The sequence below is a fragment of the Syngnathus typhle genome, linkage group LG12, assembly GCF_033458585.1.
Source record: "Syngnathus typhle isolate RoL2023-S1 ecotype Sweden linkage group LG12, RoL_Styp_1.0, whole genome shotgun sequence".
NCBI classification, from domain to species: domain Eukaryota; kingdom Metazoa; phylum Chordata; class Actinopteri; order Syngnathiformes; family Syngnathidae; genus Syngnathus; species Syngnathus typhle.
The window spans coordinates 6,779,149-6,803,316 of record NC_083749.1 but is presented as its reverse complement, the minus strand read 5'-3'; the positions used below and the strand labels follow the sequence as shown (position 1 = coordinate 6,803,316).

The following is a 24,168-nucleotide window of genomic DNA, read 5'->3' as shown; positions in this document are numbered from 1 at the left end:
AGTTTCAGCATATGAGAGTAGTGTCGTAATAGTATCATCATCTGGCAATTCCCAATTTGACGCTATTTTGTAGCACTGAGTAAATCAATATTCATGACCGTCTACTAAACCAAGCAATGGTCTTTTTATGCAGAAAGTGTGTCTGAAGTTGACGGAAGGTAAATGAACTGTATCATTTACTCATTCCAGCTTCAGGAGGTGTGCAATTGTTGTCATCCTTGTCTCCGGTTTCCTGCTCTGTTTCCTCCTCCGGCTGCTTGTCGTCATCGTCTTCCTCGTCTTCTTCCTCTTCGTCGGCTTTCGGTGAGTCTGAATCGTCTGCGTCGGCAGGCTGTAGGAAGGCTGTATGCACTTCCTGAATGTGGCTCTTCAAGTCATCGTACGAGTCGGCGCGAAAGTCACAGCCGTCGCATTGCAGTACCTCCATCACTAAGCAAGGGGAGCACTCCCTGGAAAATCAGGGAAACCTGGGAGAAAAACAGACAAAATGGGACTCGGATTAGGACATGAGGAATAACTAATTAATTACTGTTGTACTGTAGTGTTATTACATTTTGCACAGTGCTTACTGATGACATTCCATTTTTATTTTAAATAAAATCAAAAACAATTAAGGGTTACTAAAGTAAGTGTCAGGTTGAGTGTTGACGGTATAATTTTGTTAGACTTTACTTTCTTTTTCCTATTCCTACAAAAACCCTTTTTATGCCTAAATGTACAAACAATGACCGTCACCACACTAGCTAACTTTAATAAAGTGTGTTCCCTGACGGAGGCCCACAGACCGCAATAAGTATCAGACAAAGCCGATAGCTTGAGGCTGGCTATTTGGCTAGCAGCAGACACTTGAAGCGAGCTCTGAATTCAGTTTGTAAACCCTAATGACTAAACCACTTCGATGATGTTCGTTGTAATAGTAGTAGTGGGGTCTCATTTTTGAGCATAGCAGCATCATTCCAGGAACAATGGAGCGACCAAAGAGGGATTATGGCCTGGTTCATCCCATTTTTATTACCTTGGAACAAACAACAGCTGGGCAGCAGCTCCACAGAATAGTATTTAGATCAGAATATTTCATCAAATTTTATCAAATAAGATTCGAGGGAGGATGGCGTTTACATCTCTTTCAGACTTGTCTGTAGTTTTGAAGAACAGCCAGTGAGGTAAAAGATGGATACTTCAGAAGAGGTCATTTTCATATGATTAATTTAATTGCTGGTACAGAAACGTAAAGTAATAAAGCATGTGTTTCTACTGTATGCATTTTTGTAGTGGGGGAAAAAAATAAGTTTGCCGTGACTAATTGACGTTTGTTTTAAACAGTTGGGCTGTAATGAAAATATTTCTTGTTTAGTTTTCACTCTGACAAATGACAGTTCTGAAAAACAGGATTTCAGAACATTCTCAAGCTATTCTCCCACGTTATTGATAATTACTCGTATGAGTAATCCTTAACAGGAACAATTAGTGAATTGTTTCACAACTAAAGTTGAGTCATTTTTTTATATCAATGAAGCTTTTGTCATCTTTAACGATCGCCCATAAGCTATAGCATTAGCCTTGCAGTCAGCCTGCTGACCTGAATACTAGACAATCCAAAAACCCAGAGACTGTGGCAGGATCTAACCAGCTTTTCATGTGCAACGAGTCAACCAGGGAAGAGCTCCACATGAGCCACAATGGCCCTGAGCAAGCAGGGGATCCATTGTTACAGAGTCATGTTACAGCCGCGCCCTGCTCTCTTGGCATTTCAACACTGTTTTAGAACAAGTGGCCTCCAAATGGCAGTATTCTTGACATGGGTATTACGGAAGGGGGAGGGCATCTGCCAGGGGCCTATGCTGTGCCACACCAAGTTTAATGGGGGTGAAAGTACATCTGCTTTTATCTAGTCAGTTGGAGCTCTGACAGGCGATGACTGAGCTGCTCAGATCCTCCCCTGAGCTGAGCTTCAAGGGCAGCCATTTTAAGAGCTGACTAGGTGTTCAGCCAGCAGTACAACATGGACCCACGGACCTGATCCTCTTCGACGGAAAAAAAAAAAAAAGAAGGGCTGGGCGCCCTGTCACGGAGGAACTGCTGACAGAAATCTCTTTGCCAGATGTACAACACAAGCTCAGCAGAAATCATCTCACACTTTCACCAGCATGCCCGCCTCTCGTTTCTCAGGACATTATCTGTCGCATCAGGGGATTTTCAGAGTTACCGGGGTTTGCGCTCTTGAGCAGAGTTGCAGCAAACTTTTGTGGAAAAAGATGGAGAAGTGCAGCCTCTCCTCTGCTTCCATTTGTTTTATAGAAGCCGCCAACGACATTCCACAAGGGGGTCTAAAAATGCAAGGCATGTTTGAACTTCTTTATCTGGGAGTTCTGCAGGCCCTCAGGAGAGCACGGGAAGGGGCAACAAGGGCCTGAAGGGGAAGGGTGGGAGGAGCAGGGAGCGTGACGGAGCAACCTGGAAGACCTTTTGGTTGAGAGCAGCACAGGACAAAGCCATCAGACTGGGCTCCCCAGATTCCAAAGTCTACAGACATTTGTTAATCACCAACCGGTCTCGCTGCATCAGCAAGCTCTGCCAGTAGTCACACCCTCCACTCTGCAGCTGCATTGCCTGAAAGAGGGCCTTTGAGTACACCAGCATTAAGCTGATTAGATGTGCTAAGGGTTCGTCCTCAACTGCTGGCTATTGGTACTATCTCGTGTTGTCAAGAAGGAAAAAGTTACAGTGCGGGCGGGGCCTGATAACTACAACCCTTAACTGCCCAATTATCAGAGCCAATAAGGAACATGAATAAAGCCTTCTTCAGAAAATGCACAATAATAACTAGAATTGCATATTAGCCGATCTGCTAACTGCAAAAAGTATAATATAAACAAATAAAAACATGTGTTAATCAGTTTCACAGGAGTTAGCAAGCTAATTTCCACTACGTCTAAGTCTGGAAGCAAATAAGACCAGCAGGGTCATTATGTCGTGGTCTCTTGTAGTTATTTTGTCAGTTTTGGACCTTGCCCTTTGTCATCTTCGACGTTTCACCTACAGTGTGGAATGTTGTTTACTTCTCATCTCCATGTTTTACCTCCCCACCTGTATCTCATGAGTCCAGATACAATTCCTGACCTTTGACTAGTCAATTGGAACAGCTCTCATTCTGTGTCCAAATCAGTGTATATATAATCCACAAATCTCCTCTGTATGACGTTACCATAAAATAAACATTTAAAGAAAAAGAAAAAAAAAAAGACTTGATCTGTTGTCGGTGTTGAGTACTGCAAATGATCTACCCTCAACTGCAACCGAAGGCGTTAAGTGAAATATTCCATGTCTTCATTCAAAAACCACACAAAGATGTAAGGGTTATTCTTTAGCTGTTAAACAGCATACTAGCATCATAGTACTCCTGAAGCGAGGGAGATAAATAAACTCTGTGACGTCATACAAAGGAGTCAAAGAGATAAATAGAAACTACAATTGATAAAAGAGAAAAAAAAAAAATCAAAACACAACAAACACTTGGTTTCATTAAAGCTAACTATTACATTTATTGTATTTTCATTATCATTAAAGCAAACTTTCATTACCAAGTGAATTTAATTCTTTTTTGCTCACTTTGTTATTGTAACTGACGTTATGTTTCTATGGAAAAAAAAGCAACTTTCCACATCCCTTTTGATTAAAACTGCTCTTAAGTATTCCTACTATTACTAAATCCTACTGATACTATACGACAAGATGTACTACTACTACTTTTACTATTAAGTACTACTTAGTACAACTACTACGGTGTATTATTGCCAATTGTACCACTAGGTAATCGTTATATTTGCATTATATAGTAATTATAAATCTATTATAATTCAATTAAAATTATATTAAAACTATTAATACACCAATTCAGGCCCACTTTGATGAAGCGAGACGCTCAATGGAGAGAACGTCATCTAACTGCAGGAACAACAAGGAACATTACGTCAACACTAAGGGCTCAAGACCATGCAGGCTCAAGATGGCTAGCGCTCATATCATGTGACGTTACAGGCCCCCGAAGATCTCAGTGTATCGCATGTGGAAGCACATAACACAGACTCTAATACACAAAACAGGAAGATGGTTTGGGATTCGACGCAGATGTTCCGCACCTGACTTTATATTCGTTCGAAAACAACTGCCAAGAAAACGACAATTTGTCAATGTAATAAGCATTTTTCCCTCTGCATAAATGACATGTTTCTTTGATTGATTTGAATTGAAACAAACAAAAAAAATAAAGGTTTGACAAAACGGCCTTTCTTTGGATAGAGAAAATGTCTTCTTTTTTTTTTAATATCACAAAACTCTGGCATTTCTTTATCCACTATTATGTTACTTTTGGCCCACTGACAAGAGGCATACCTGACCAACTTGCTGATCTTGTCACTCTTTGATTGCCAAGACGCTTCCTGGATCCACATGAAAGTCAAGTACCAAAAACATAATAGCTTTATATGCCTAGCTAGCACGTCAGTTCAGAGTTTGCTTTTTATCAGTTGGCGTGTTGTGGATAACAACAATTGTTTAAAAAGAAAAAAAAGGGGGGGCTTGTCTGACCTGACCGACTTTCATATTCCAATAGGCCTTACTTGCAAACGTGATAAAAGCCACAACCATGACGCGTGGTGAGTGGAGAGGGTGAAGTCACAAACGATATGCTAACTTGTCATTCAAAATGTTTAGGATTTTTACAAATGTATGTTAAAAAGATTAAAAATAGATTCTGTGGATCCTGGTGATGGGTTTTCTTTCACAAGGAGGCTCTCTTAGCCCATGTTGACAGTAAACAAAAGACTTCATGGAACAAAGACGGCTTGAGATAAGGTTAAAGTACTATGTGAGGAGCGAAGCTTTTATTTTTGAATTAATGGTAGGTAGGAACCAAACCACGACTGCTGTGAGGTCCCCATTGTCTTTGTAGAAATGACTTTTAGCATTTATAGAGGATTTTCAGAAATTCTTAGCATTTGAAGAGAGGCTAACCCAGAGGATGTGTTTTCATTTGAAATCTTGCAAACTTACATTGACTACGGTGCATTTCTTGGATCAGTTCTTGCCAACTAGCTTCAATTAATTTGACCACAAATTACACATAAACACATCATAAATATATTGTAATCGATTCATCACAATAATAACTTTATTGTCAAATGTTAACGCCACCGAGGAAGTCATGGTCTTTGAATCACTTTTTCATCAATTCTGGCCACACTGACGCAAATGCATTCTGCAAACACTGCTAGCTTAGTTCTACCCACAGCAGCACTACAAAAAGAGCCACTTCAAAAGAAAAACCTTTTGTCGCTACACCCAATTCCCAAAACAACACAGCTCTTCAATCTGACAAAGGCATGTTGGGTCACTCTCGCCTTGATGAGCATATCACTTTTAATCGGTGACATTTCAGTACTTGTGATGAGACAAAAGAGCGAGCTCGCTCACTGTGCTCTCCATCTGAGCAGAGAACAGAGGTTCCTGAAATGATGCGATCACATGATGCAGCTCATTTGAGGAAGTCTTAACACACCAGAGATGAGACATTGATTTCCACCGGACGATCAATGAACTCCTGCGCCTTCTCAGACGAGAGATGGAACCAGTCCATCATGTTCCGCCATGAGCATTTTTGTCATATACTGGAATCCAATGAAAAAAATGTGAGACAAATACACAGCATGACAGCGCTACTTTAAAACTGTTCAAAATTAAAACTCACAATAATCAAGTCGAAACATCCAATGACCAGATGATCAGCTACTTCTTGCATTTCCTTGACATGATAACCATAACCAAAAAATGGCCGGTTCTGCTATCCTAGTCATGTTTATCAGAACGTCTGTCACTTGTCATCAAGCACAAGTATGAGACGGCTTATTCAATTCCTTTTTACACTGGTATGACAGCTAAGAATGTTTAAAATGCATAACGGCGTAGGTGCTTACCCAACCCGGCCAATTCCGCATAAGCGCATGTCCTTTACTTAAAACACTGCCTGTACAATTGATTAGTCATTATTTCCTACGATAAATAAAAATAAATCACATTCCAAGTCCACATTAGAAACGGGCAATGGATTGATCACATTTCCATGCGCACTCTTAAAGTTCTGAATTCTAATTTTGACACCAGCGTTATAATAATGTTGCCCAGAGGGTGGTGACTATGCTGGAAGTAGCCTAATGTGATTATCCAACCATTAATCCCCCAATATAGCACACGTTTAACCATCAATTATTTAAAATGTCAACGATAAACATCTAATGTTAAATGCCAACAGTTGCATCACCAATGTATCCCAGGATATTAATTTGCATTATCAGTCGCTTAAATTGTGGCTACTTGATGAAAATGTATGAATCTGAGTCAGACAACTTCTTTTGTTACTCAGCAAAAAAAAAAAAGGGGGGAGTGAGTGAAAGTCAGGTTTTTTGTGAGGACAAGCAAGCAAAACACCGAGTGTCTCAGGAGACAGTGGCAAATGGAAGTGCAGAGCTGCCTGGGCACTGCAATCCTGAGAGCTTTGCTGATCTGTCTGCAGCCTGACCTTCACTGGTGTCACATTCACAGGACACAAAAAAAAGGGAAGCACTGCAGCACACCGCAGTGGGCCTCAAAGACCATCCTCCTCAAGGACCTCATTTACGACCACCGCTATTCAGTCAACTGGCAGAGAACCTGAACAGAGGTTTAGCATTTGAAACTTAAAATGTGACATTGCTAACGGCATGTATGATAGCAAAAGGAGCGCCACTAGCAGCAAACTGCTAATCCCATATTTTATGTCCATGTTCTCCATACTGCAAGGTCAGACTGTCTCCGTGTGACAGATGGCTACCTGACATCAGCCACCCATCCACACAGACAGGCCGCTCAGTTCTTTTTTTTTTTTTATCTTTACTCGCAAGCCTTCTCAATTAACGATTCACCTAGGCCATGTTTGCTCTCCAAAGCCGCATGAAAGCTTGGTGGAGAAGCGGCCGTTGTGGTAACCTTGCTCCAAGGGTAGCCCTTCTGTTTTGCAAAGTGCTCAGCCTGCTGAAAAAAAAACGTAGCAGGGCTAAGACAGAGGGGGTGGGGGCGGTTGCACAGAGAATTAACTAGCAACATTTGGCCTGTTTTGCACAAGATAACGACCAAGTAGATTACGAGGAGCATTAATGACCACCTCCCTGTGGTTCTTTAAAGCAGCAACTCCATGACATCTCCTAGTCTGACACCAGGAGATGGTATTTTCAATGCACCTTCATTGCCTTTTGATGGCAACATTACCCCAGCTAAATGGGACGGCTACTCATCACGTCAGTTTGTCATTTTATAATAAGGTAATAGCCTTGATGTGATGATAGAAAGTGGGTCACATTAGCAAAACAAAACACCATACGACAAAAAACGAATCTTTTTGAAATGTCAACCTCGATAGAAGATCTGGAGTGAAAAGAAATCAATCATCTTAGTCCCTAACGTGGCAAAACATCCCATTGTTTTGATGCGTTGGGTTTTGTTCATAGTGGGGTGGCTGAGACGCATTTGATTACCTTGCTCAATTCTGGCAAGAATCTCTCTCTGCAATGTTCTCCTCCTACGACCAAGAAACTAGTTGAGACCGAACCAACAATGCCTGAGCTGGTTACAGCCAAGAAGTGCACTCCAAAGCTTTAAGCTTCAATCAATCAATTCCACACAACAGACAGAATACTTCAGCATTCATTAACTGATTCAGACCAGAGCAAACTGTTGCTGTGATAATATGCGCCTCTATGATGTCAGTCTTCAGTCCCAATAGATCAAAGAACCTTTCTTCTTTTTGTTAAAACGATCGTGCAAAAAAACAATGAACATAGAGAGTCCAGTGGGTTTAAGAGGAGAGATAAGAGGAAGCAGACGTGCATGGCTGGAGTACTCTGGAAGTCTGCTCAATCTTCCTTTGGTGTACAGTCAGTTCACTTGGCTGCTTCCTCATCTCTCTCTTGGGGCAGCCAGAATTATCTTCTGCATCATAGGCGAAGCCAGGGCCGACACTCCACACCGACGGCTCTATTTCACACTGCAGCCATGCTGCGGCCAAGGACACGCTGGAGTATCGGTGGCACGAACGGTCCACCATTTTGTGCTCCTTGAGGTCTTTGGCGAGCCCTTTTGAGAGCAGAGAGAAGAGTTGCCGCCTAGGCTTGCTATCTAGTTACACAGATGGAAATGTTTAAACTCTCCTGCCGGTTCCTCTGCAGACCGTCATAGCTGGCGGTCAGCGGAAGGAAAAGAAGATGGCCGCTGCTGAGAGAACATTGGAAACTAGCAGCTCTAATTTTGGAGATTTGAATCACCCTGTCTGTCACACAAGTCTGCGTGACACATGTCCACGTTTTCTGTGGACATCAAATACAGGTGAATTCACATTTAGAAAATCAGAGAAACATAATCTGCTCTGTAGCTCATGATTCAACTTTCCATCTAAACAAGTACAAAATGGGTCGCGTGTTACAGTTGGCTTCCGAATCATGACTAGGAAGATGGCGGTTTCTAAACGTCTTTCATTCTTTTCCCCCCATCTCACTATATTGTGTCAACAGCACGAATATGGAATTGCGCCATGTCAGTCCACTCACGAATTGCCTAGATTTGGAGGTAGTATCTGGAGTAACGGCTGAGGCGCCGGCTGTGTGGAAGAAAAACAGCGGAGCACTGGCAACGGGGTGTGATGTTCAACACTGTCTGTGGAAGCATCTAATCATCAGTGCAAAGCTGTGTTGTCGTGTGAATAAATAGACTGTATTGTTGCCAACGTAAAAAATCCGACTAGTGATACAATCTCTATTCCTGGCAAACTATCAGTTGAGACATTGTATCCTTCCTATCCTATTCACCTTTCTGGTCCACGTGGTTTCTTGTGTAAACCTACAAACGATTTTGGAAAAAAGTGAGTGATTTCTCCACCCAGTAACATTCCACATTCATTGACAAATTGATAACAACAATAGGTTGATACTTTGATTGAACAAAACAAGTCATTCTTGTGAATAATAACCAAACCAGTTGCTGTAAATGGGACTCAGTCACCCTCGAGCGTACACATTCAACACAACACTTAAGTCTTAAGCTGGTGTAGAATGTCCAAGGACAGGTTATGGAGAGAAACCAGGAAGTGTTTTTCCTCGAGGACAATCACGCCAGGAAACCTTTTGCATTCCACACAGCCATCTCCCTTAGGAAACCATTTCCTGACATATATCAATTCAACATTGTCATCTAATATCTCAAAATATACTTGGTAGTCCAACCATTAGCTATAATGTGACAACAAAGTAAAAGAAAAATCTTGTTGAGATGCACTAAAGGCTGGCCCTGAATGGACAAGTGCCAGTAAACACTGTCGGGCATACAAGGAAGTCAGCGTCGCAAACACTCGCGGGCACTTGGAGAGGTTTAGCAGCACGTCCGAGTGGACTATTCCAGACACAGCCACGAGAGTACGGAGAAGGCGAGATGCAATTAGGAGAGCAAAAGTCCAAGCGGTTTGCTGCAGGAATGTTTGCGAGGGTGCTGGGAAAGCTTTAAAAAGCTAGCGCTAAGTTTAGAAGAGGTTCCTCCCCAGGATGGGACCTCTTGAGGTAACTCAACAAGTTAAAAGACGAGGGTGGGAAAGATGAGAGAGCTATCAATATTAACTTACCACCGAGACCTCCTTTCCAAACTCTTAAATATTTAATCGTCCTTGGACAGCTCTGCTGCTTCCAGCCAGTGGATCCTTTCTACAAGACTGCTCCTGTTCCAGCTCAATGAAGGCCTTGTCCCGTGGCACCACACTGCCCAAGGAACGGGCGTCTCCAAAGAATTCAGGTTTTTTTTTTTCTCTCTCGCTTTCCCTCCCCACCACAGGCAGCTTTGGGCTGACAGAGCTTGGGTTCACTGTCTTACTAGAAGAAGGACCGTAAATCCTGAATTTAGAGCAGGAAACCTGAGCGTGTCGACGGGCTTCATTTATCAGCCACAACACTCTTTCTCCATCTCAACCAGAGATCTGGAATGCTCAGAGTGTTAATAAGCCTACAGATAAAGACACTGAGCTCCTCTTTTTTTTCTCCCCCACACAAGAGAGAAGGCAACGTTCAGACTGTTGGTGTTCTGATGGAAAGTGGAGAAGAGGAACCAGTTTGGCGGTGGTGTAACGTGGCAACTGACAACAGAAACTGGAAAGACACCTCTCCTTAGCTCACGCACACACAAACACACACACTCCCACCACTTCCTTGTTGAAGTTTAACCCTGACATGAAGCTGCAGCAGAAACTGAAATTTGAACCCAAGCAGACATCAAACATTGCCATACCACCAACATAAACAGAACATAGACAAATGACAAAGAACCCAGAGGTGTTGACCCGAAAGCTACCAACTTTCAGTGCCTACATGGCTATTAAGTTTTCACAACGAGAAGGAAGCGAATGGCGTAACGAGAGCAGTAGTAGCAGCAGCAGTAGCAGAGAGGCCGGCCCGCATCTCATGAGCCGTGCATCACGCCAAGAAAGCATTCACTGGAGCATTTCAATTTGCTTTTGTCCCGAGCCTCCCTTCACTGCCCCAGGTGGAGAAGAATGGCCGAGTGCAATGAAAGCCACCAGTAGAAAGACTGATGGGCTTTATACACACACACAAAAACACACATGCGTACAAGACTTCAACAATTTGTTGCTGTTTAAGATCAATCTTTTCCATAAAATTGTCAAACCAGACCAGGACAGAATATACTACCGTAATTTTCGGACTATAAGTCGCGTTTTTTTTCATAGTTTGGGGGGGGGGGGGCGATTTATACTCAGGAGCGACTTATATACATATATATGGGTTTTTTTTCACTTTTTTGGGGATTTTATGGCTGGTGCGATTTACACTCCGGTGCGATTTATAGTCCGAAAATTACGGTACTTCTTTTTTTTTTTAATATGGCTTCTGAAAAATATTCACTGCTGTACAAGTGTAAAAATAAAATTTGCAATAGATGTATCGTGCAAGAAGCGAGACGTGCATGTTTGGGGAAAAGTCACTTTATCAGCATTAGCGACACTTGCATAAGCTACACTCAAAAAATAAGGCAAGCAATTGAGGTGTGAAAGGGCTAGCCAACCAGTGGCTTATCCAAACTAGCAACAGTCTTTTGGGTTTATTCAGTCTTATGCTTTAATCATATTAAAAGATAACAAAAAAGGACCGCATAATGTTCTGTTTTATTTGTCAGTTGCTTCTACTATTCATCAAGGAATGGCAATTCATTTTTATTTATTTTTTATCACAAAAGACAATTTCACCTACGGTACATTCAGACCGTGAAATCCCATTTTAGGCGTGAGGTTGTCATTGTTCGCCACAAATCATATAAATCATTGGCTTCATCGTGACGTCGCACTACGCAAACAATCACAACAGCAAGCTATCATTAAATTAGATACTTTATACTCGTGGGTTAAAATTAAAAAAAGATTATCAAACAAGAATGACTAAAGTCGACAGCCTGAGGCTAATCTACACCGTAAACTTGACGTTCTGAAATCAATTGTGCTGATTTTTTATTTTGACTTTTGATTTGAACGCATCAATTGTGGCCATGTGAATGTACACTGTGTACTTATTTCTTTTGTTAGCGTTTAGCAGTGGTAGGCTATATTAAATCATCTTACACAAATAGGCTACTATTAGGCTTCGTCATTAGCAGTGGTGGCCCGCATTTTGTTTTGAGCAACAGGTTACATAATTCCACAAGTAATAAAACTGACAAACATTAAATACTGAGATTTCCAAAATAAAACAATGTGAAAAAGTAACTACTCAGAACTAATATTTTCTTATTGGCTTAAATACTACACTGGATAAGAATTATGTAATGATCATATACATTTTTCATATCGTGTCATGAATATTCAGAGTCAGTGCTGGTTCTGGCAGGACCACCAGCACCCTTATAGGCTTAATCCGGGACAGTAGACCTTGGCTATGTGTTGGCAATTATAAATGTGCCGTAACCGTTTGGCCTTAGAACTAATTGCTTTTTATTAAAATTCCTTTGAAATAGTTGGAACATTACCGGTTGTGGACTTTATTTTGAGACTCCAAACAAAGCCAAACACCAGAATGGCAAAAAGTGTTGAAAGTTAACAAGAGCTCCTAGGGAGTCCATTACACCACCCCAGAGTTGGAAGAGCAGCGGGCTCATCGACCAACACCGCAGCAGCCTGCCAGAGAAATGTGTCGAGCGCAGCAGATTCCTGCCAGGCTCCTCCTCGAGGAACCTGCCACGCCAGGGGAACAGAAGGAGCATCGCCACCATTTTGATTTGGATGGCTCTTCTTAGCTGTCGCAGCATACCGCGTGTCAAGCTCACACACACATGCAAACACACACACACACCCTGCTCGTCAGCAACATTGCACACTATAGTCACCGCTGCAGAACACCAACACACACACACGCGCGCCTCTTGATAGGCTGAAGGCCTTTGGGGTATTTTTCTGTGGAGTCATTTAAGTTGAATTGGCCGCAACATGAGGCACATCTTGAGAACTTCCTGACAGGGAATGTGCGCCAATGCTTCACACATATTAGCCACACGGGCACGGTCAAAACACCGCAACGGTCGGTCAACGTATGTGATCACCAGTCATGACTTGATTTGTCCATCAGTCATTACCGTCACAATCAAACACTGCCGTGCGTGTGTGCGTGTCATTCATTTCCTCGTTCTAAGTAAAGCCAGATCAAAACTATTCAATGTGGAGGACGTCGAGAAGCACATTCCTTATGCACAAGAACGTCCAAGGTTGTCCATTTTAACGCTCTTTATCAGCAAAACAAGCATAATGTTAACATTGCTAACGATAACACGTAAAAGCAATAAAACAAATGATGAGTGATGACAGCCTAAAATCAGTGAACACTTCTGTTTGTCATCTTATTAATGCCTGAAAAAATAAATGTAATACTTCCAAGCCAGAAAACTCTTTTTTCTATTAATAGAAATTGATCTGGCTGAGCCAATATGGTTCTATTAAAGTCGAACAAGTGGCAGTCATTTCTATCACGTGATAATTTGAGATAGTAATGATAATTAGGAATTGATACGTTTGGAACTGCAGTATTCAAAAATTGAAATCTACAAGTTTTCATACCTGATCTCAAGTTCTTGAGGTCATAAACTAATTGAGATTCAAAGACAACACTCACGCCTCTGCTGGCCGCAAATGAGTAGTACACGCAATGGTGAGACAACTGCTTCAAGATACGATTCATCAACAACCAATAATTGGTAACTATCCCATGATGCCATCTGGGTGCACACCAAAATTTAGGATTTTGTGAAAACCGATTCAATAGTTTTTGCTGTTTTGTATAATCCACATAAAACTTCTCATATTAAAAACAAAAATAAAAACTACCAATTTGCTTGCAGCAACTTTTTTCCGGGTCATGGTAATGCATAAAGGTTGAATCAAAGTAGCTGGACTGATGACTTGGGCAGTTATGCTAATAAAATAATGAAAATACCAATGACAATGTCCCTAAAGTCATACAGTGTAGTTGTTCATACCACTAACTATTTTGAGATCAAACAAGAACATCAGTGCCTCTGCTGGCCACTGTTGAGTACTGCGCATCAATTTCCCCTCAACTGATGTTCTTCTACACACAATTAATCTTAATCGAGCAACAGTTCCCTGGTGATTGATCAATTGTTGATCATTATGCTCTTAACCATACTAGGAACACAGAAAAATATAATCTGATGGAACGCAATCCAGAGTAGTTTTTCGCTAAAATATGACTTCCTTAATGTAGTAAATAATAAGTACACATGGAGTCAAATGTTATACACCGATCACAACTACATACATGTGATATATATCAAAGGAAAACTACAAGTTCCCATAGTCCGACTGAAGATGGCAGCCTGACTTCTGCTGCTGCTTCTTCTACTATGTCCTCGTCCATCTGTCTGGCCCTGCAGCTCCATGTCAAACACCACCTTTGTTCTGCACCCCCCCCCCCTCCCTCCCTTCCTCCACTCCCCACTCATCTGCCAGCCTCCATTTTATGCTTGGAGCTCCACTGTAAAAAAACACGAGCACCTGACCCAAGACCAGTGACGGGCAGCCAGGAGACGCATCAACACAATGACAGCACATTTGCAACACCATCATCCAGTCAAATCAGCAGGAGGAAGAGGAGGAGGATGGGGGTGGAAAAAATGGTCACCAGATTTAGGGAAGCGGGAGGGGGGGGAACATATCCTGCTCATGCTGGACACTTGCATGGCAGCTCCTAATGGAGGACACAGGAGAGGACAACCATCCGTGCTTTGGCTTCTCCTCCCCGACTAACTCACTAATCCCTCCACCGTTTTTTTAGGAGGATGAGGATCATAAAATAAGCCTCACGTCTTAGCGATAACGTTTATTTCCTTGAATGAACTGACGGACACGAGCGCGAACGAACCGGGAAGCGAGGAGAAGACACTTGACTTTGGGCTGACATGGTGGCCGTTAAATAAAGAGGAGAAGAAGCCTCCCAGTGGAAGAGGAGGAAGAGGAAGGAAGGGGGTCAAGCTCTTTCCAGGTCACGCATGAGGCGCAAAGCTTTCCCATGATCCACCAATGGCGACGTTCTCGCAAGACCTTGAAAGCCCCAACCAAAGCGCCCCCTCCATGAAAGTGCTATCGCGTCGCTGCCGATAAAGCGTGACAAAATAGAGCGAATAAACAGTCAAAACTCACCGCTGCAATCTTCTCCTTCTTCTCCAAAGTTGTCGGTCTCATGCGTGCGCCCGCTCCGGCTAGTGGGTGATCGCCATCTTTCCTCCTGCTTCTCCTTCTCCTTCTTCTTCTTCTCCTTCCTCTTCTTCTTCTTCTTCTTCGCCGACGCAGCTGTAGATGACCTGAGCTCCTCCGCCGAGCGGCTCGCAATCACACGCGGGGAGGAGGAAGAGCAGGAAGACAAGCACCTCCACCACCACCACCACACCAATGATAATGTGACGAGCGGGTCACACAAAGGAGCAGAAGGAGAAGGAGCAGAAGTTCGGCAGGCGACGAGCGAGCACCAGAGGGTGCGCGAGAGTTGGACACAGGACGAGTGAGCATCGGCGGAATGGACGCCCGAGAAGCTCATCCTTCATCGGCACTCCACGCCAACACCAAACCGCTAACCCGGGAGCCCCTAACCGGCGCGCTCCCGTGCAAACACAGACACGCGCACGCAGCCCCGGCGACATTTTTGTGTACATTTTTCCATACGCGTTGGCGTGCGCGTGCTACGTCATAGGGTTATCTACAGTTCAACGGCGGTTGCTGATGATGAGGATCCTCCACATATTATTCTGTACCACTAATCATTGTGACACTAATTAAAAGTATTTTTCCCCAAATCAATCTTGAACTGCATTTTGCATTTATCACTATACTTGTAATAAATCCAATTTGCCTTACAGTTTTACAGTTTTCCATTACAGTTTAGATTATTTTATATAATTATTCAAGATATGAATTTATAACTTATTATATTTGCATGAATTCGACATATGCACATATTTTATCGCTCGATAGATAAATAGATAATCTACACATTTAATCAAGTGTCCAATCGGATACCACTGATGTCATGCTGGTACTGCTCACAGCCAGTAGGGGGCGTATTCGGACACGACCCGAAACTTGCCATAATAGGTTGTGATCTTATTTTAATAGACTTTGGAACGTTAAGTCACCTCCTACTTTTCTTTTTCTTCATAATTTTGACTTTAAAATCAGTAGATAATCTTAGCAGTCAGCCCCACGGATCATTTACACTACTTAATGAGGAGCCAAGCCAATAAAATGTGGTCAGTGATGATAAGACCAGTTACAGTGTGAGTGGCACAGTAGAAACATTGACGCTGCCTCTGCTGCAGACTGGCTGCTTTCACTAACAAAGAGGAGCCCCAAACAAAAGGTGTTCACATGCACATGTCAGTGCAAGGGATGGCTTTGTGGGTGATGGGGGGCGGGGGGGTTGAGCTTGGGGCAGCAAGGAGGAGTGGTGGCGCCAAGGGAACCGCGCGTGATGGGACATTTATCCATGGCTTTGTGTCATTTGTGATGATTTTCACACTAAATCTTCCAGTCGTATGATAGATAAAATAACTTAGCATGAGATAAAAAAATGGTCATTTTATTATGAGCAGTACAATGACTTAATTATATTCACATTAACAAAAAAAAACCTCTGTATTGTTAATAAAGGCAACAGTGTAAAACTTTCCTGTGAGAGGAAAAAAAGGATGGGAAATTAAATATTAAGAAGATATAAACATATAAAATCATGTGACGTTGAAACAACAGATGGAATACCTTTATATGTTGCGTTGTGGTGACGCACTTAGCCCCATGTATTTCCCCAAACCACAAACCTGTGAGTGCCAGGTAGCAGCCGGGGGTTTATCACACTGCTTGGACATATGGCTTCTGCAGCAAATCTGATTATTATAGGATGGCCTCCAGTCCTGAGTGCAGGACAGACTGCACCAGAGCATCGGGGCGAAATCCTCACCCCGCTCTTTGCCACGCAACCCCAAATCTGCATGTAATGCCAAGCATGGCTAAAACCAGACCAATTGACAGGGAATCACACAATCCAAAAAGGTGTTCATTTTAAGCAATCCAGTATCCATAGTAGTCATCATATCTGTGGTTGAATGTGCTCATGCTCCCAATGGAGGCAAACAAAAGAAAAAACGCTGTCATTGAACCTCCAGCAATACTTCTTAGGTTAAAAGAAGAAAAAGAAGAAGGTCGCACAGCTTCCCTGTGAGCACTGGATGACTAACCTCAAAGAAGCAGACGTACGATGTGCGTCAAGAGATGACAAATAACACATCACGAAAGGCCCTCCGCTTACATCCGCGTTTAATCTTCCTTGAAGATTCTTATTTACAGTTGCTATGGCAATGAGGCGTTTGCAGTCTAAGGTGCCTCATCTTTGTCCTCTACCATCATCTGCAATAAATCTGCCCTCCGAACTGAAAAGTCCCCCAGGTGAAAGGGAACAAGCAAACAGTGAACATTCCCTGGGATTAAAAACTGCTGCATCCACTCTTCCTTGGTGCCCTTTGACGGATGGACAAAGCCTTGGACTGCAGCTATCTCCAGAGACAGACAAACAGACAGACAGATAGAAAAGAATGCCTGGGGAGCCTTGGAACCCATAGACCCTTCTTCAAATGGCTTTCCGAGAGGTTTGGGATGAGTTGAAAGGGCCCATTAAAGTAAAGCCGGGGTCCTCAGTGTGATGCCGGAGCAGATTCATCACACAGAGCTAGGCTAAGATAATGACGGTCGGGATGTGACAGGTGGGACGCTGTCAAAACAACAGCAAAGGCTTCTCTTTTTCACACATTCCTCTGTTGTTCACAAGCATTCCTCTTTTGTCTGCCTACTGGGAATGAGTCTTGAGATGCACGTTATTCCCTAGAAGCCTCACACTATTTTACTTCTGAAAGCTTTCTTTTCAACAGCCGATACGGTTTGGCTAAATTTGGTATGGAATGTTAAAAATTAGCAAGTTTCACTTTTAATTCTGGTGGTTGCTTTACTGGTCAACTATCTGTTTGTTTAGCAGCTAGACATCACGTCACTGATTTATAGACCTTTGGATTTTGCTCAAGCAGGGAAATTCATGCCTGCCCATACAACAACACCAAGGTTAGCTTAGCGCTAACCAGCAGCAGGTATGACGCAAGCGGATGGATTTAGCAGCTTTAAAATTAAAACAATAATATTTTTTTGCATTAAAGATATGATAGTCAATTCATATGAAACATATTTAAGGTTAACATGCCGTGAATCAATCTGGAGAATCGTTCCAGTTTCTCACATGACCCCTATGGAGAATCAATTGCCCACCCTGGATTTAAATTGTCCATAGGTGTGAATAAGAGTCCAATTGACACCCACGACCAAAAAAATGGATGGATGGATCACAACATTGTGAAGCCAACACCTTGCTTGGTGTAAAGTTGTGAACCATTGACAAACCCTCTGTTGTTGTCTTGAATAGACCTTTGTAGCTACAGCCGATAAGAATGTGGTCAGACAGGATGAGAAGGGAAGAGTGAAGGCCGAAGGGGAAGGGAATAAGGGTGGGGATCGTGTGTGTGTGTGTGTGTGTGTGTGGTTTGCTGGACTGGTTGTATTTGAGACACATTTGTCATTTGCTCTTCCTTCCACCTGCTCTCTATCCCCCTCCCTCCCCCCGTCATGCATCCTGCCAAAGGAGGAAATGCAGCCTGATGTCTGAGGACAACAGTTGGATGCGGAAGTCTAGTTGGATGTGGATGTGAATGAGAAAGAGGAGATGTTAAATATATTCGAGCCGGTTGTGCACCAGCTCTATGTAAATCAACCTCAGATTACTCCTGCCTCATTTGCTATTCATATATTTACAAGGTGACTCACTCCAGTCAAAGCAAGGTGCTCAAAAGCTTCTCTTATTTTCTCCTTCAGCGTCCTACCAGAAGAAAAAGCAGAAGTCGTAAGCCTTCCCTCGCAAACACCACAAGATTGCGTATAATATGCATTCCATCAGCAAGCTCCATTTAATCAATTTTGCGTGTCAGAAGCATCTTGGAGTGTGGAGCAGCGGGAATAAGATGCACACAGAATTAAAAAAAAAAAAGGCTTTGTGATGTTTGTCCATCACGTGAGACGCTAAGCAGGTGTCAGTGCTTTGCCAAGGTCGTTTTGCCTTTTTTATTCTTCTTCTCATCTTTGTTGTCTCCACCAAGGGTTGTCATAGTTGACAAAAGGGAATTTCTTTGGTTTGGAGAAAATTCTTTTGGGAAATATTCCTCCTTTTATACATTAAGGTCACACAAACAGTGAGAGTCGGAGATTGCGGCTTGATGAAGAACACAATACCGCATCCCCAGTAATGAAATGATTAGAGGAGCCAATAATCAGTAGTGACCTTTGCAGGAAGTCACCTCTCTTGTTGTTCCTCAGCTTACTTCACATGCGCCTCATCACGCACAGGCAGCACAGCAACAACAACAAAAAATGGGACAGGGACAGACACGGCTGGGGATGGTCTGTCAGGACGTCTCCTGCTTTATATTGAGAAACTAATATGTGGATGGAGATGAACACAGGAACCCAGGTGTACCAGGTCGCTCTCTGTATGTGTGCACAATTCAATCAAAGCCAAGTCACATCTGCCTTCCCGCTCACTCTATTCTTCTTAATTTCACTCCAATACGCCGAATGTCGCCATGAATGATGGATGAGAAGCGTCAATGCAGCAGCACTGTCGGAATATAAACATTTTTTTGTGCATTCAGGGAATATCAATTCTTATTCTATTTTCATATCTCAGGCGGAGATTTGTACTCACCGGATATTTCATCGGGAACCCTGTTGAAGTCCAGTATAAGAGACCAAAGTGGGATTTTAAAACTGCATCATTACAACATATACCAAAAAAAAACCATACGAGAACAAAATGGCTATTTAGTGTGCCTCCCTCCCCCCCTAAAAAAAAAATAATCGTATGAAATAAAGTTGGCTTTCTAAAGGAATAAAGTCGTGATATGAAGGTCATAATGTCAAGCCACTAAAGACACAATTTTAAGACAATTTTATGTGGGCAAAGGAGATTTTTCTAAGGTAAGGTCACCGTATTTAATAAATCAGCTCACATTTAAAAAAAAATCAGAAAAGTAATCATTTATCTCAACAAATTTGTCAATTCAAATAAATTGTAAGGCCCCAATTCCTGCCTAAAATCTATTTTTAACTTTTTGCGAGAACTATTTTTGGCTGACTTGTTTCAAGACATTCTTCCTGTGCGTGCATGTGCATGTGCATGTGCGTGTGTGTCAGTTGCTGACAAAATGATGAGATTTGGGCCAGCACTGATTAGATGAGTCCATGTCTGACTTTAATCCCTGTTGGAAGGAGCATCAAGTTGCATGCGGCGGCGGGCACGCACACGCACGTTGACAGGCTTGCAACTTGGCATCCAGATGTATGTTGATCCCCACCCCATCCCCCAAATATGTGAGAATCTGCTGTAACTGTAACATTGGCCGTCGTGGCGTTCTCCCAAGCTGCTTATAGACGTGCAGCTTTAACCTGCATTCATTTCACTCACACACGTTCCTTTGTTAGACCTAGACACAAGTACAGCACCGCGTGCCAGCAGGGGGTGGAGACTTTGTGAAATTAATCTGCATAAAAAAAATAATGGTGTCAGTCAACTCAGTATCAATCCCTCCCACTCCATTGTTATTCAAAAAAACTGAAAAGAATATAAAGAAAAAGGTCATATTATAGCCTAAAAGTTGTCTTAAGTTTTACATGGTTAATTGAAGATGGTGCTTCATCTTCAATAACAAATGGATGAAGATGCTACACAATCTGGTCTTCCCCTCCCCATAAGAAACATTTTGTATTAGTACACTTTGATATTCTGCAGCCTGTCTCGGATGACACATCTTGAGGAAAAATCGCTTTTCTCCGAGGTGACCACGACGCAATTAGTATGCCACCAAGAGCGCGTCTGCGATAGGAAACGCACAAGAAATGAAGAAAAGATGATGTGTTTGGCGAGACGCTGCTAATATGAATGTCAGTCAAAAAAAAACAGCCCAATAGAAAACAATCCAACCGGATGTTAGTTTTTGGAGAAGCATTTACGCAGAGAAGTGACGCATATACTGACTCATTTATCTTGAATGTCATTTAAATGCGGAACAGAGTGACACTTCAATTAACTAGCAGACCCAAACAAACTTTACCTGTCAACGAAATAAATAACCCGTTGCCTCGATCCCTTTTGGACCCAGTGCATGGCTTAGCTAGTTCACCTAATTTTGAACAGATCCAGTGTCCGATCATGTGTTCATCTATTCATATTCATTCACTTCTAAACTGATTGTCATTTTTAGACCTGGCTTGTTGTCGGTGTGGAATGCACATCCGTGCGTGTCAATTCAGTGTGGCGTGAAGATGCAAAACTCTTCTGTATCATCACATTCACCCCCCACAGCAACCAAGCACTGAGTGAATAAATGTGATTCAGTGGAGTTTGCGGTATGTTTTGCAGAAGCTAAAACTAATAGCTGTTTTAATATCATCTTTATTCCATGAAGCTCCTCGTGGCGGTTGTGCTTGTCTGGCCTCTGCTGTGTAATCGCTCTTCATCACGTTGTACGGTGATGATGACGGATATAATAGCGCCAAGGTAAAAGAGCCATTATGGCGTTTTTCATTGTTGATTTGGGGTCCCTGATGGGTGATGACAAGGCTCATTAGTAGGGAGAAGGTCGGCGGCGTTAAACTTGTGCACTTAAACTGGATGACGATTGATAGGCAGACGAAATGCAGAAAAAAAAACATTATTTTCTCACATACACTGGGCAGATGGGTGAAATTTAAGGATGAATCTTGACATTACTTCCAAATCTGTTGAATGGGTTGCGAAAATAAATGGAAATAAATATACAACAGTTGCGTCAGACATGACCATCCTGTCCTGTCCTCTAGTTGCTTCCTTTGCTTGAATTGCGTATATCCTGTTCTTGTACTTGGATCCTCAGTGTTCATCCATTTCCTTGCTCTCAAGCTCTGCGGTCTTGCTTGCTTTCTAATGTATTCTGACCCCCCAGCTTGCATTGCTCTTATGCTCGACAACAATGGAGAGGGAGGAGGTCACTGCATGCCTCATCCAAGCTCTTTGGCTCTCCTCGTATGCCCTCTCTCTGCACTTTCCGTCTTTCTTTTTGCCTCCTCAGCCCTCTGGGTGAGGTCGTCCTAGCAGGCTGCCGCTATATCTATCACTTTGACTGTCGAGAAAAGAGCTGAGACTAGGCACATTGAAGGAGGCGAGCACTGCAGAGGGGTGATATTGTTGCTCAACCAAACAAGAACACTAGTCATATCTTGGTCACAGCTTTGATTTTATGTTGAGTCTCAGTGATGCTGGCCAAGAAAGCTTTGTTTTCTTCTTCAGCTCTTGTCCTGACAACATAGCACTAACCCATCAGACTCAAAAATATGTCTAGCTTCATTTTCAATTATCTGCTCAAAGGATTACTTTCACTATCCAAGGTTGTAGATGCTTTGTTTGTTGAACTAAATGATTCGGCTTTTTTTTTTGACACAGACGTCTTTAAAACCAGGATATTGTAAGACATGTTTGATGGAAGTTGATTGTGTGATTCATTGCACCGAGTAAGGCTTTGATGCACAAGTGGGGGCGATCGGGGATTTGTGCTTGGTTTTTATGCGGATGACCTTCAGCGATTCATCTCCTGCTACTCCGCCGCTCAAACGTCCTTGAGCAATCTACTGAAGCCTGCAGCAGCGGCGGTGGCATCATCAGCGTGTCATCACCGTGTGAGATGGAGCTGCTCGCTATGGCGGCACCTCCCAGTGAAGCATAAGAACATAAAGCATTTTGGTGGTGAAAAAAAAACTGCAACTGCATAAAATATTGTCTCAGTTTATGTCACATTCAAGTTTTTTTTTTTAAGAAGCATAAAAAATGTATTTTTTAAAAACACCCTAAATGATGGTTTGTAGTGGGATTAAGCACCAGAATTTTAAATCTAGTGTATAACAGCGATTATTGTGAATTAGAGGCCATGAAATGTTTGAGCAGTGAATGTAATACAGCATGGATTGTCAACCGGTGGTCCGCGTCCCCCAAGTGGCCCGTGGCGGTATTGCACGTGGTCCGCGAAATTAGAAAGGGAAAATAATTGTAAGCTTTTTAAAAATAAAATGTATTCATTATTTAGACTTGATTTATTTTCCAGCTAATTTTGTGAACAGTCAACTGACTTTTTCTGTGTCTTCCTGGAATGTGTTTCATTAGAATAAGTCAAAATTCAAATTTGTACGAAATTTTAAGTTGGGCAATTCAATTAAATATTTATAGCTTCCACTAAAACAAATAAAAATTTAACTAAGATGTAGTTTTTGAAAAAATCAAAACAAACAAACTTGCTCTAAGAAATCATTAAAACTACGTAAATGTCTAAAAAAATCAAAACAAAGTAAAATTAACTATAAATAATATATAGAAAATCCAAAATGATATTACCCTGGTCAACAGTCTGATTATTAAGAGCACAGATGTCAGGATGTCAATTCCACTCCACTTCAAGCTCCTTCACTAAACGCAGCATCAGCAGAGGAAGTCTTCGTTATGTCTTCCACCTCTGTCGCCGTTATTGGACCCCGTCGGCAGCCATGTTGAATGATTCATCCCCAAAAACGCTGACTCCTGGCTTAGTCGCGGTTTCATATTTCCAAAGCAATGGCGCCTTCAACTGATGCTAAATTATCTCAGCTCATGATGACAACTGGGGGAAAAAGTACATCTTACCTATTTAGCCAGAAATTTCTCAACAAATGTTTTCGGCTGACACAATTCACACAAAATACAAATTGTTTGTCTTACACTGCCTGTGAAACCCTATATGTCTCTTCAGTGGATCGGTTCCCCCGTCCCTTCATCCATTTTCTTTTTCTTCCTTCACAATGACCTCGGTGGCGTTCTCATGGCAACACAATCTGCCACGTCTGAAGGATTGGATTCTTCTAGGACACCGGGAGCTCTGCTGCCCTCCATCTTGCCTCCTCGTCCATCCCGTCCTTCTCCTCAGCCTATAGTTAATTTTTCCTTTCCCTCATTTATTGGCGCGGCTTGATGCATCAACAGCATCTTCTCCTCATTTTGTCATCCAGATGAATATCAATCATGACGTTTTTTTTTTTTATCACGTAGTCAATCAAAATGTCATTTCATTTGCTGAATTGGACGATTGATATTTACCTCCCACTGAGTTATATCTGTCTGCTGAAGTGTCAGTGGTCAACATTTGAACACATTCAAATGTTACCATAGCATCTATTGCTAACTATAATGTTAGCATTAATCAAACTATGAAATTATAATTTAGAAGGAAAAGTGTGTCTGATGCATATTTGACATCTTGCATGGAGTTGGAATTGTCATTGAAAGGTTGATTTGAAAATTTCATGCATGATAAAAAAAAAAAACAGCTTTGGGGTTCCTGTCAATGTAAATATTGATGTGCAATTCAGACAACGTGTTTGTG

At 42.2% G+C, this 24,168-nt stretch overlaps 1 protein-coding gene and 1 long non-coding RNA gene across 5 annotated transcripts in view; one reads left to right on the top strand and one right to left on the bottom strand.

The window, feature by feature from the left end:
* Window positions 1-15,223, bottom strand: part of znf462 (zinc finger protein 462) — a 28,781-nt gene extending 13,558 nt beyond the window's left edge. For 3 of the 4 annotated variants that reach the window (XM_061292688.1, XM_061292690.1, XM_061292691.1), the window contains exons 1-2: window positions 14,786-15,223; window positions 181-467 (exon numbers count right to left, since the gene is read on the bottom strand). In XM_061292688.1, coding sequence (XP_061148672.1) covers window positions 181-427 — 247 coding nt within the window. In that variant the 5' untranslated portion in view covers window positions 428-467; window positions 14,786-15,223. Of the gene's footprint in view, window positions 1-180; window positions 468-9,697; window positions 9,834-14,785 lie in introns of those variants that run through there. The other variant, XM_061292689.1, reaches the window with a different exon arrangement.
* LOC133163105 (uncharacterized) lies at window positions 9,442-10,250 on the top strand. The gene is made up of 3 exons (XR_009716319.1): window positions 9,442-9,635; window positions 9,748-9,864; window positions 10,120-10,250. It is a non-coding gene; the product is annotated as an uncharacterized LOC133163105 (long non-coding RNA).
* Window positions 15,224-24,168: the final 8,945 nt, after the last annotated feature.